The sequence below is a fragment of the Geotrypetes seraphini genome, chromosome 19, assembly GCF_902459505.1.
Source record: "Geotrypetes seraphini chromosome 19, aGeoSer1.1, whole genome shotgun sequence".
Classification (NCBI taxonomy): Eukaryota; Metazoa; Chordata; class Amphibia; order Gymnophiona; family Dermophiidae; genus Geotrypetes; species Geotrypetes seraphini.
This window is the reverse complement of record NC_047102.1, coordinates 8,846,537-8,859,486: the sequence shown is the minus strand read 5'-3', so window position 1 is coordinate 8,859,486 and position 12,950 is coordinate 8,846,537. Positions and strand designations below refer to the sequence as shown.

At 38.9% G+C, this 12,950-nt stretch overlaps 1 protein-coding gene across 4 annotated transcripts in view; it reads left to right on the top strand.

The window, feature by feature from the left end:
• LRRC4C (leucine rich repeat containing 4C) overlaps positions 1 to 12,296 on the top strand; it is a 584,836-nt gene extending 572,540 nt beyond the window's left edge. For all 4 annotated transcript variants that reach the window (XM_033928522.1, XM_033928520.1, XM_033928521.1 and 1 more), the window contains one exon: positions 9,655 to 12,296. In XM_033928522.1, the coding sequence (XP_033784413.1) occupies positions 9,697 to 11,616 (1,920 nt within the window). In that variant the 5' untranslated portion in view covers positions 9,655 to 9,696 and the 3' untranslated portion in view covers positions 11,617 to 12,296. The remainder of the gene's footprint in view (positions 1 to 9,654) is intronic.
• The last annotated feature ends 654 nt before the right edge of the window (positions 12,297 to 12,950 follow it).

Here is a 12,950-nt window from a genome sequence, read left to right as displayed (position 1 = left end):
ACCAGCGGTAGCCGCCTCAAAATACCATCATGCAATAAGATAAGTAGTAATATCAAAGTAATTCAAATAGTTAGATTGAGGCGGAGGGGTCTGATGGTGGCATGATGGTCCCGTGACAACTCGTGCTGATGAATTTTATGTTTCAGTTTATTTTGAGGTTGTGGGTCTGAGCATATCACCTATATATAAATAAGTAATTTATAAAATATATAAGATAATTTAATGGAATTTGAAAAAGAGACTCGGCGATATTGGTAGGTGATTAGATTTTATGATCACAGAAATTATATGATTTTTCCCATATTTGTGGAAAGCTACATATTGTACCCAGAAAGTTTGAAGGTCTTCCTAACACAGGGCATAACACAGAGGACAGGGTAATAAAGAAGCAGAAATGGCCCATCCCAGTCAGCACAGAAGATACACATGATATACGTTACAATTTCTTCTCATATTACATGGCTACTAAACACCAACATGTAACACTCTGTATTCAGAGGAGAAATCTTCCTCCCGACATTCGCTTCACGAAAGAGCAGAACCGTAATAAGTTCACACTAGTTATGATCGCTTCATGGATTTGTTAAGCACTCTGCTCCTCTGGCACATTAACAATACGTGCATTGTAATGAGCTTGCACTTCAAACGGGGCGATTATAGCAAGCTGGCAAACGAAGGAGCCAGAGAGAAATTCGTTCCATTAAAGTTCTGATAACCTGGAATATGAAACAGCACCGACGGCGGTTTCCAGGCTTCCCTGAAAGGAGAAGGTCTTTATGAATAGACGGCGTGTGAAGCAAGAGACACAAAGGCTTCCAGCCTCTCGGAACAGAATGGACTGACGCATAAATATGGAGTCTCTTAAAAACGCACATCTTCGGGAAGGGAGACTACCTCTCGCCACTTACAACAATATCATCCATTAATGATGTTAATGAGGTGCGGTGCTCTCCGTGTCCTTGAGTAGAACTGTGTGTGCCAGCAGATTGCGTAACGACGAAACAGCAGCAGCCCTGCCAAGATTTGTTAAAATTATCCCAGAACATTTTCTAAATAAATTTCTGCTCGCTTCTTTTTTTTTTTTGGTCAGTAAGATAATGATGTATTTTTTTTTTTATGGCTCTTTAGATTATTTATAACCACAGCCGTTCGCTGCTGTTTCTTTCCTACACGGTGAGCGAGGCTACTGCAAGCGTTAATGCGTCTGTTTGTCCTATGGAACTAACAAAGGGCTCCTTTTAAGCAGGCGGTCATTTTTCGGCTAGCGCGCGCTAATCTTGCCCGCGCGCTAAAAACGCTAGCGCACCTTTGTAAAAGGAGCCCAAACTATTCGCTACAATCTAGTCTAATCTAATCTAAACCTTAAGTTTATATACCGCATCATCTCCACGAATATGGAGCTCGACACGGTTTACAAGAACTTAAATAATAGGTAGAGAAGGAGAAAGGTTTACATGAAACTTATGTGTAGAAGAGAGGAGAAAAAGGGGGGAGGAAAGAGTTACAATTTGGTAAAAAGCCAAGTTTTCAGTTGTCTGCGGAATAATTGGAGGGAGCCCAGGTTCCGCAAACGGGATGGTGAGGTCGTTCCAAAGTCCTGTGAATTTGAAAAGAAGGGATTTCCCCAGTTTGCCTGCATAGTGAATGCCGCGTAGAGTGGATAGCAAAGTTGCGAAGCTTTCTTTTTCGCATTAAGTTGAAGTTACTGATTATCTAACTGCGAATTGATATTGATAGTTTTTGAAGTGGACTTTTTAGATTATTTGTTTGTATTGTTCACTTTCTGCAATGCACTTTATTCACTGGTTTATACTGGGGAGGGTAGTCTCGGGGCTATATTATTAATTAAATGTACAAATTATACTTGGATGTACTTGAATATAATTATAATAAATAATTGATGGATTTTGATAAAATTGACTTCTTCGTTGTAATAGGTAGAGAATTATAAGTGTTGCTTTAATTATTCTGTTTTCCCAGTTAATTGTATTTTGGGGTTTATTTGTTGTTTAATAAATTAATAATCTTATAAATAATTTTTTTTAAAAAAATTGTGTTTTGTTCATTGAAGATACAGTATTAGTGAACACGACTCCAGTTGAGCAGGGACTCGGTTTGTGAAAGAACTCCGGTTTCAGGAATCAGAATGCAAAAGACTGAAGCTATGAAAAATAGACAGTGCCTGACGGCTCTTTATACAGTAATCCTACAATATGTGCTATAACGTCAACCACTGGTTTGCTAAGAGCAAGGATTTGACAGGAATTCTATTTGCACTTGTGAACTCTCTAAGGATATTCACTTATAAGCATGCATTTTGTTTTATTGGAGAGTGTCACATGCTGTACCACTGAGGGAGCTGCCCTCACACAGGAAGTGAACTGTGGCCTTAGACACAACCCTATGCTACAGATTGCCCTGTCTTAGTATAAGAACATAAGAAGTTGCCTCCACTGGGTCAGACCAGAGGTCCATCGCGCCCAGCGGTCCGCTCCCGCGGCGCCCCATCAGGTCTATGACCTGTGAAGTGATTCCTGACCATTTATATAACCTACCTCTGCTTCTATCTGTACCCCTCAATCCCCTTATCCTTCAGGAACTTATCCAAACCTTCCTTGAACCCCCGTACTGTGCTCTGGCCTATCACAACCTCCGGAAGCACGTTCCATGTGTCCACCACTCTCTGGGTAAAAAAGAACTTCCTAGCATTTGTCCTAAACCTGTCCCCTTTCAATTTCTCCGAGTGACCCCTAGTACTTGTGGTTCCCCACAGTCTGAAGAATCTGTCCCTGTCTACCTTCTCTATGCCCTTCACTGATTGCATCTTCTCCGATTGGCTCCCTGTACATATTTAAATCCTGGAACTCCTACCTCACCCTTGGATAAGTCTCATTTGTCTGCTCCTGAGCATGTATTCTGCTGATCTTTGGTGTCCAATCCTAACCTGCCTTCCTCATATGAATTTGCTCTGCCAGTTGTGGCTTTAGTCTGTTTCCTAAGGTTACTATATTTGGGGCCGCAAAACCCCAGATACAAGGTCCCACCCTGATTTATTTTTGCGAGTTGTGTCTGGATCCAGCAGTAGTAGGCCATTTCATTCTTGCAACTGAGCGGGCTTCTCTGCTCCAATCTAAAGATTCTTCTCAGTATAATACAGATTAAAGTGTTTAGACCCTCCAACAGGAACAGGATTGGAACTGTAAATTATTACTTTTTCTTAGTATCTTGCTAAGTAGAGATTTTTTTTTTTTTTCAATAACATTTTACAAAGCAGATTGGTTAAGAAAAAAGAAAAACAACTATAGTAACAGAAGACAGTATATTTCATTCAACACAAAAGACCAAATTGCATATATTTTGGTCTTTTCTTTTTTGTGTTTAGTTCTCTGTTAAGACATTCTATAAATTAATTGTTACTTTCAATCTTCCATTGAACTTTAATGGTAACTTTGCTAGAAATACATTTTTTTGCTTATTGTAAACCTACAGTGAAAACAAATAAATTATCGCCTTTTGCTGGGAAAACAGTTTCACTGAATTTGGCTACACTTCAGTAAGTCACATGCCTTTGGGCCCCATGATGAGCAAACGCCTTGCTTCGTGTTTCAGAAAGAAGCAACAGCGAAAATGTTGGCATCTCTTCTGTAGTGTAAGGAAAGTGGGCAGCTATCACACTCCTACCTAGTGTTGTAAAGCAACGGATGAAAACCATTTCACAACGATGCAATCCCCATATCGAAAAGGGCAGAGGCATAACTTTATCATTACACCAAAGGACTGGGAACTGGAGGGCTGAGGTTCAAATCCTACAGTGGGCAAGCCTGGATGACACTGGAAACCTTCCCCTGTTTAGACTATGCCGTGGAAACCAGCTTCTTTGGGGCAGTCCCATTAGTTATTCATAGCTTGGTATATGAGCTCAGGGAAGAAAGAGAAAAAAATCCCAGAAGTGTCTTCAGATACAAAGGACAGGATTCTGTAACCGGTGCCTTAGTCGGTGGCTGCCTTAAAAGCGGCCTACGATCACCTGTCAATCATTTTAGGGCGCTGGTTACAGAATCACTGCTTTGGGGAGTCCCTGACACTCAGCTGATTGGGGGTGTGGGGGTGGGGGGAGGGGGGGAATTACCCTGCCGGGATGGCTGCTGCTATCTAGTGGCCAGGGTTTTCTGGGCCTACATTTCAGCTGCCTATCTTGGTGTGAATCACGTCAGGGTAGCTGTTTTAGCATGCCTAATGCCACTTCTGGCAATGGAACATTAACTAGAAAGGGTCTTAAAGCATTTATTAGATATTCAGGCTAGCAGACCTCAGAAGTACCCTACTGTATGTCTATAATCTTCAAAGAACATACAGATCAATTGGCACCCATGGTGGTCATAGGCCTCTATAACATTTTTTTCAGTTTTTATATGTATAAATATTTGAGATATCAAAAAGTACTCATCTTTCATCTACGCGGGTGGGGGTAGGCACTCCGACATAGACTATGTTTCGCCCCAAATGGGCTGTATCAAGAAAAATCCCCCTTATATCCAACGGCTCATGCTTCCCGCAATAGATTTTTAACCCAGCAGAAAGCATGCGTTAATTGCGGGAAGCATGAGCCGTTGGATATAAGGGGGAATTTCCTTGATACAGCCCATTTGGGGCGAAACATAGTCTATGTCGGAGTGCCTACCCCCACCCGCGTAGATGAAAGATGAGTACTTTTTGATATCTCAAATATTTATACATATAAAAACTGAAAAAAAAATGTTATAGAGGCCTATGACGACAATGGGTGCCAATTGATCTGTATGTTCTTTGAAGATTATAGACATACAGTAGGGTACTTCTGAGGTCTGCTAGCCTGAATATCTAATAAATGCTTTAAGACCCTTTCTAGTTAATGTTCTATTGCTTTATATTTAAAGAGGTCTAAAATACTCGAGCCTGATAGAGTGGACTTCTGGCAATGGCCATGCCTACTTTGGCGTTTCACGGCCTAAAGTCACTACCTAGCCATGATTTCAGCGGTCATTTCAGCCACCTTTTATTTAGGCATCGGTAAGTGCCGTTTCTGACTGTATTTTTCAATTCCTTAGGCATCAGCAGGATGCCTACCGACCGCCTACATGTCCCCCTAAATGCTTGGAGAGTCAGGATTTTGTCATGACTAATCATAGTAGTGTGTGTGATGTTTGGACACTTTTCTGGAGAAAAAGTCCATAGTCTGATATTGAAGCAAATGTGGGGGGAAGCCATTGCTTGCACTGGGATCAGTAGCATGGAATCTTGTTACTATTTGGGATTCCGGAATCTTGCTATTCTTTGGGATTCTGCATTGAATGTTGCTTCTATTTGGGTTTCTTCCAGGTACATATGACCTGGATTGGCCCCTGTAGAAACAGGATACTGGTCTATGTTTCTATGACCTAGTATTGCTAGTCTTATGAATTATCTCCTATGTGGATGATTGCTTATTCGCAACCCATGTAAGCCCAGGTTCATCACTGCTGTTGCAACCATGCCACTTACTCTCCTGTCTCCCTCAGCACTCAAACTCAGAAAGCCTTCATCCTCTGGACTTTCCCTTGCCTCTGGTGCTCCTCTGATTTCAGATAAGCCAGTCTGCCCCTGCACAGATAAATGATTCATTGACACCTTCATTGTGAAATATCACACTAGGCTTTTCTTTCTGCTTCTCTGGTTATATGTCTCTCACTTGCACATAGAATCTGCTAATCATTAACAGCTTATAATCTTTTAATGTTAAAAGGTGGTATCTGGAGTGCCCTTATGGTAATGCGACTGTCCCCCAATCACACTAGGGCTCCATTAGTACAGAAGTGTTAATAATATGACTTGTTAGTTTGAGAATATATGGTAGGGATAAAACCCTATAATATACGTTGCATAATTTTATAATAATTACCATTTTATAGTGCTACTGGATAAATGTAGCACTATAGTGGTGATAGCAATGCAATCTATGTTGTTACAATTTGATATCAGTGCAGCTTTTGACTCGGTAAATCATATTTTGCTGATCAACGAACTAAGGGAGCTGGGTATAGGTGGATCTATACTTAATTGGTTTAACAATTTTTTAGAAAACAGGAATTAAAGTGTGCTGAAGGATGGAACCTTTTCGAGGAGCTGGGCTTTTTTCTGTGGAGTGCCACAGGGATCTTCTATTTCTCCTACACTTTTTAATATCTATATGAGTACTCTGCAAAAAGTAGGTTTGTCAGCTAAAGTTTGTATGTTATCATATGATATATTTTTATTAATTCCGTTAAGTTCAAACAAGGAGGACATTTCAGCTAAGATCACTGATTGTATGAATAGAATTGGAGATTGGGCTTCTATTAATAAGCTGAAATTGAATGCAAGCAAGACAAAGTTTCTTTGGGTTCATAATTCACTATCTTCTGTTCCTTAATTTCTTACTCTGAAATCAGGTACTACCCTACAAGTAGATAAACATCTAACGTTTTGGGTATTCTTTTAGACTCTTTTCTTATCTTTGAAGATCAAATTTCTAATTTATAGAGGAAGATTTTATATATTATGGGGAAACAGGCTAGTGAAGTTGTGCTTTTTTTGAACATCATTTTGCACTGTTGGTTACCTCAACTTGATTACCTCAACTTGATTACTGTAATTCTTTATATTTGAACATAACATCAAAACTGATCAAAAATTGTAGTTGGTTCAGAATACTTTGGTTAGATTTATTTTTGGTCTAAAAAGATTTGAAAGTGTTGCATTAGCGTATATGAATCTTCATTGGTTATCAGTTGAAAAGCGAAGTAAGTTTAAATCACCTTGCATTGTTCATTGTACAGTATATTACAACAGACTGACTCTTTTTTTCTCATTTGCATTATTCTTCCACCAAATTATGTGGTACTTTTTTGCTACATTTCCCACAGATTAGAGGAGTACGGTATAAATAAAAGTCCAACTCCTCTTTTGCTTACGCTGCATTAAAATTTGGACTAATCTGCCTGTTTACATTAGGATTGATATCAATTACTTAATGTTTTGTAAAAATTTGAAAACTTTTGTATATGATTTGTTGTAATATTCATGTTATGAAGATATCTGTATGATTGCTTTTGTATTTTCCTGTAGCTTTTACGGCCTCTTTGAATGCAAATCGTCTTGAATCTTTTTGATTAATAAATCGCATATTTGATTCGATTGGGTACAGTGAAGGCAAGTCTGTAAGCTGGGGGTTCACATTTTGGTGCCCAGATTGTAACTACTAGTGCCAAATGGCATCGGTGTGCCAAAATGAACACGGGCCCACTTGCGACAGATCTATGGCTGGTGCAAATCAGCAGGATTTATACTAGGTTTCAGCAGGCGTAAGTGTGGTGACGAGAGATGGGCGCAGAAATCAACACCAAGTGCTTTTCTATAAGGGATGCGCAATCTTTATAAAATAGCGCTTAGCACTGACCATTTTTAAGCATCATTTATAGAATTCCCCCATCTGCATTTTTGTATCAGTTATATTGTAGAGACCCGACTTTTTACTAGCTTAACCCGCCCTTGGGTTCATTCAGAGAAAAGTGAGGTGGAAGAAGTAACTTTTAAATCAAATTAAATGACTTCTGGGATAGGGATGGCATTTTTTTTACTCATCAACATCTAGGTGCCTGGCTGTTAAAGTTGCATTACCAGGTATTTTGAATATTCACCCCATAATAATTTTTTTTTTTTTTTAAATGATGGGTTTCCTGCAGGGAAAAATAGTGAATTCTAGTACTTGGCATGTCTCTGATGCATCTGACAGCTTGTGAACTTCATGGCGATATTGGCGGCATACAAATGAGGATTGGATTGTATTGTGTAGAAAGAATACAACTAGAATCATGCTAAATCCATGGATGTCCAATTATAGAAATCCATGTGCCTGTAAAGGGCAAGTCTGTATTTATGTGTCACTGCCCAGATGACATCTTAAAATTGGCTTTCACTGTGCAGCATTGGGGGGTCTTAAAGGAGGTACTCACTTATAGAATTCTCCCTTTAACGTTCATCTGTGGTATTCCAAATATAGCAAAGAGACAAATGTTCCTTCGGGTCTAACACCCGTTCCGGGTTGCTAGCACGAACATAAACGCATGACTGAACAGCAAACACAGAATGCACCACTATATAGTCATTGAGCAATGAAAGATTGCCCGGTTCATATACGAAAGAACGATCAATGTGATGACACGGACTTCATTTTTCTCTGTTTTGTAAAACAGACTCATAAAGCAAAGAGAGAGAGTGATTGGCTTCTAGATTTCAGAAAGTTAAAACCTTTCATCAGTCACTGCTCTCTCTCTGGCCAGGATTGATTTATTTATCCATTTTTCCCCCGCTGTAAACCAAAGTAGGTTATAATAAAACATACATAGTATATTAAAAACTAAAAATACATGTGTTGTTTTTATGAATTTGTAGAGTTTAATTTTATTTTATTGTGTATGTTTTACTGTACCCTGCGCAGAATTGTTGGATACTGCAGGTAACCATTTTTTTTAATAAATAAAATTAAATAGAACTCATATAAAATCTTAATAGATCAAGAAATCTGTGACACATAAAAACCTAACCTCCCCCCCCACGAAAAAAAAAAACAAAACATATATGCATTTGTAAGTTGTCTTTTTGCTTATGAAATGAAACAATTTTTGTGCTCAAAGTGAAAACCTCTGCTGATATTTTGTTCATCCGAATCCATGTCTTATGCATCTGGACACTCTTGAGTAATAAATGTGTTTTGAGCTTGCTGAAATTTATAATGCTTCACTTATAGCTGATTTATAGAAAATTTCATTAATCTCTACAGCGGAAAGACCTTGCACTGAGTAACATATTAGAAAGGAACCCAGGGATGAGGGTTTTAAAGTGGCAGAAATGAGTCAGCAGTGAATGGCTAGGAAAGAGATTTTAGGGTGATCCAGCATCAAAGGGGATCTGACCACATCGGAGCTACTGGGCTGCCAATATCGCAGCGGCACTTACCACCTCCTCTTGAGACGGCTGTAACTTCATCAGTCGGCGTGCGGTGCCAACTTATGCCCTGGTTGTTAAATTCAGCCGTACCTCTGTCCACTCATGTCATGCCCATCTACAAACCATACCCTTCTTAGGCAGTTAATACAGGATTTTTACCACCCACTGTTGCTTTTAGTGTGGGAGATAATGCACGGACGTGTAATACCGTCTGTCATGCAAAAAATTCTGTGCTACCTACGTAGCATAGCTTAGCAAAAGAGCTCCGTAGTCAGGGTTGTCAGAAGTATACCAGAAGGGTCATCACTCTATAGATGTATTTGGGGGGAAGGGTAAGTCTGGCCGCTTTTAAGTCAATGAATTTGTGAATATTCAAGTCCAGAAGGGTAGGGGTACTGAATGCTATGCTTGCCCCAAGTCAATTGCTCTTACAAAGTCAATGGTTTCCTTTATCTTCTAGAATGTTATTGAAATATTTAATCTTCTATATGATAGTTAAGGAAATATTTACTTGAAATAGATTTGAAGATTGCGGGCTTTGGTTTGTGTACTATTTTTGGTAGAACTAAGCATTGTATTTAACGTATATATTGTACAGTAAACACAATTTTGAACACAAGCTAAAATCAGTCTTTTTACAATCTTTTTCAGACTACTGCAACTCCTGAAGGACCACCACCAGATAAATTATGAATGTTGAACAAGATGACATTCCATCCACAGCAGATGATGATAGGTCCTAGATTTAACAGGGCCCTATTTGACCCATTGCTTGTCGTATTGTTGGCTCTTCAACTTCTGGTAGTGGCTGGTTTAGTCAGGGCTCAGACTTGCCCTTCTGTCTGCTCTTGTAGCAATCAGTTCAGCAAAGTGGTTTGTACCCGAAGGAATCTGCGAGAAGTCCCAGACGGCATCTCCACCAACACCCGGCTCTTGAATCTCCATGAGAACCAGATCCAAATAATTAAAGTGGACAGTTTTAAACATTTAAGGCACTTGGAGATTTTACAGCTAAGCAGAAACCATATAAGGACAATTGAAATTGGGGCTTTCAATGGTCTGGCCAATCTCAACACCCTAGAACTCTTTGACAATCGTCTAACCACCATCCCAAATGGGGCTTTTGAATATCTATCAAAATTAAAAGAACTTTGGTTGAGAAATAATCCCATTGAGAGCATCCCTTCTTATGCTTTTAATCGTATCCCTTCTTTGCGCAGATTGGATTTGGGAGAAATGAAAAGACTATCATATATCTCAGAAGGTGCTTTTGAAGGTCTATCAAATTTACGATATTTGAACCTTGGAATATGTAATCTTCGGGAAATCCCAAACCTCACACCGCTTGTCAAACTTGATGAGTTGGACCTTTCTGGAAATCATTTGTCTGTTCTCAGGCCAGGCTCTTTCCAAGGATTAACCCACCTTCAAAAATTGTGGATGATGCATTCCCAAATTCAGATCATTGAAAGAAATGCTTTTGATGACCTTCAATCATTGATAGAGCTTAATTTGGCACATAACAATCTAACATTACTGCCTCATGACCTTTTTACACCTCTTCATAATTTGCAAAGGATTCAATTACATCACAATCCTTGGAACTGCAATTGTGACATTCTTTGGCTCAGTTGGTGGCTGAAGGAAATAGTAACGACAGGCAGTACATGCTGTGCCCGTTGTAGTACACCTCAAAATTTAAAAGGAAGGCATATTGCAGAGCTAGACCAGAATTATTTTACCTGCTATGCCCCAGTGATTTTGGAGCCCCCTGCAGACCTCAATGTCACAGAGGGCATGGCAGCAGAGCTGAAATGTCGAGCATCAACATCATTGACCTCTGTAAGTTGGATTACCCCTAATGGAACAATTATGACACATGGGGCATATAAAGTTCGAATTTCTGTGCTCAATGATGGCACGTTAAATTTCACAAATGTAACTGTGCGAGACACAGGTTTGTACACATGCATGGTGAGTAACTCTGCAGGTAACACTACAGCATCAGCCACCCTCAATGTGACTGCAACAGAAAATGGTTACACATACTTTTCTACGGTAACTGTGGAGACAATGGAACCTTCTCAGGATGAGGCGCGGACCACAGAACACAATGTGGGGCCCACACCGGTCACTGACTGGGTGACAACAAATGCCACAACCTTTCTCACGCCACAGAGCACAAAGTCAACAGAAAAACCTTTCACCATTCCAATTACAGACCCAAGCAATAGGATCCCTGGAATAGATGAGGTTATGAAGACCACTAAAATAATCATTGGTTGTTTTGTGGCCATTACTCTCATGGCAGCTGTTATGCTAGTCATTTTCTACAAGATGAGGAAACAGCATCATCGGAAAAACCATCATGCGCCCACAAGGACTGTTGAGATTATTAATGTGGATGACGAGCTTACAGGAGATACGCCAATAGAGAGTCATTTGCCCATGCCTGCTATAGAGCATGAACACTTAAATCATTATAACTCTTATAAGTCTCCGTTCAACCACACAACAACAGTTAACACAATAAATTCAATACACAGTTCAGTGCATGAACCGTTACTTATTCGAGCAAACTCTAAAGATAACGTACAAGAGACTCAGATCTAAAAACAAATACATTACAAAATTGCATAATAAAAAAGCAGTTTATAAAATGACAGAAATGACTGGGCTAGATCTACTGTTTCAAAAAAGTGTCTTTACATAAAAAAAAACAAAAATCAAAAGAAAAGAAATTTATTTATTAAAAATTCTATTGTGATCTAAAAGAATGGAAATTATATGTATTCCTCAGCTCCTGTTTTTGCTGCACTACCTTCTCTTCCTTCACTGATCCAACCCCATTTTGACATATTTTTCATAAACAGTTTTGATTCCCTATAAAGAACTGGTCTATGAAATTTTGTAAGAATCTGTTCCACTTTGGGATTTTTATGGTGAATTCTAGTGGTGCAATCTAGTCATTTTGTCTTCTTTTGTTTTTTTCTTCCTTTCCTTCCCTGTCTTTCTCTGTCTTCCCTCCCCCCCCCCCTTCTCATACATTTAAAACAATGGTTCACCAAGAAATGCAGTCCTAGCAGTAGATTTATAAGAGGAAGAAAAAAAAATACAGATATTTTATTTTCATGTACCGACCTACTCTGTATTTACCAGGAAGACCATTATATGGGAAAAATAAGAAATAAATTTACATGTAAGCATCTATAAATCCATGATCTTTTAAAGAATTCTAGAATCAGAATTTGTAGCTAAAACACTATAAATAAAATATTGTTGGCTTTTCTGTACATGGGCATAGCTTGTTTTTAGTTTGAGGGAGGGGGCTTTTAAAAGGTTTGAGAATGTAAAAAAAAAAAAAAAACACACCTGCTGCCATTATAAGACAAAGGCCATTTTTATAAAAACCATTCAATGAAGATTTGTTGAACATCTTTACAGAAAGCAGCCATGATAGAAAATCTTTATTCAGTCTTTACTGAGTTCAGAACTTATTTTAAAGGTAAATACATAGACAAAAATTATGTCATTTTTCAGATAATTTGAAGATAACCAGCCAAAGACAAAAATATAGGTTTTTGTTGGCTTATAAGTTTCGACATGGCAATTTTTTGATAGGGATATGCAATCATTTTCAATTACATTAAAAAATCAGCAGTTTATCCTATGTAAGTTCATATTATTTTCAAAAGAGAACAAAATAAAAAAATCTAATTTTTTTTTTTTGTTATTGCCAATAGCAGATACTCCCCCCAGACTCCATATGCCATGTCTAAAGTTGCGCACACAAATCTGTGTTTATTCTAATTTGCACATGCGATTAATCCCCTACCCCCTTTATGCAAAACCACACAAGAGGTTTTTAGCACCGGCCGGTGCGCTGAACGCTCTACGCTGTACCAAGGGTCAGCGTTCCTACGGGCGGCGGAGCAACTCAGAGCATT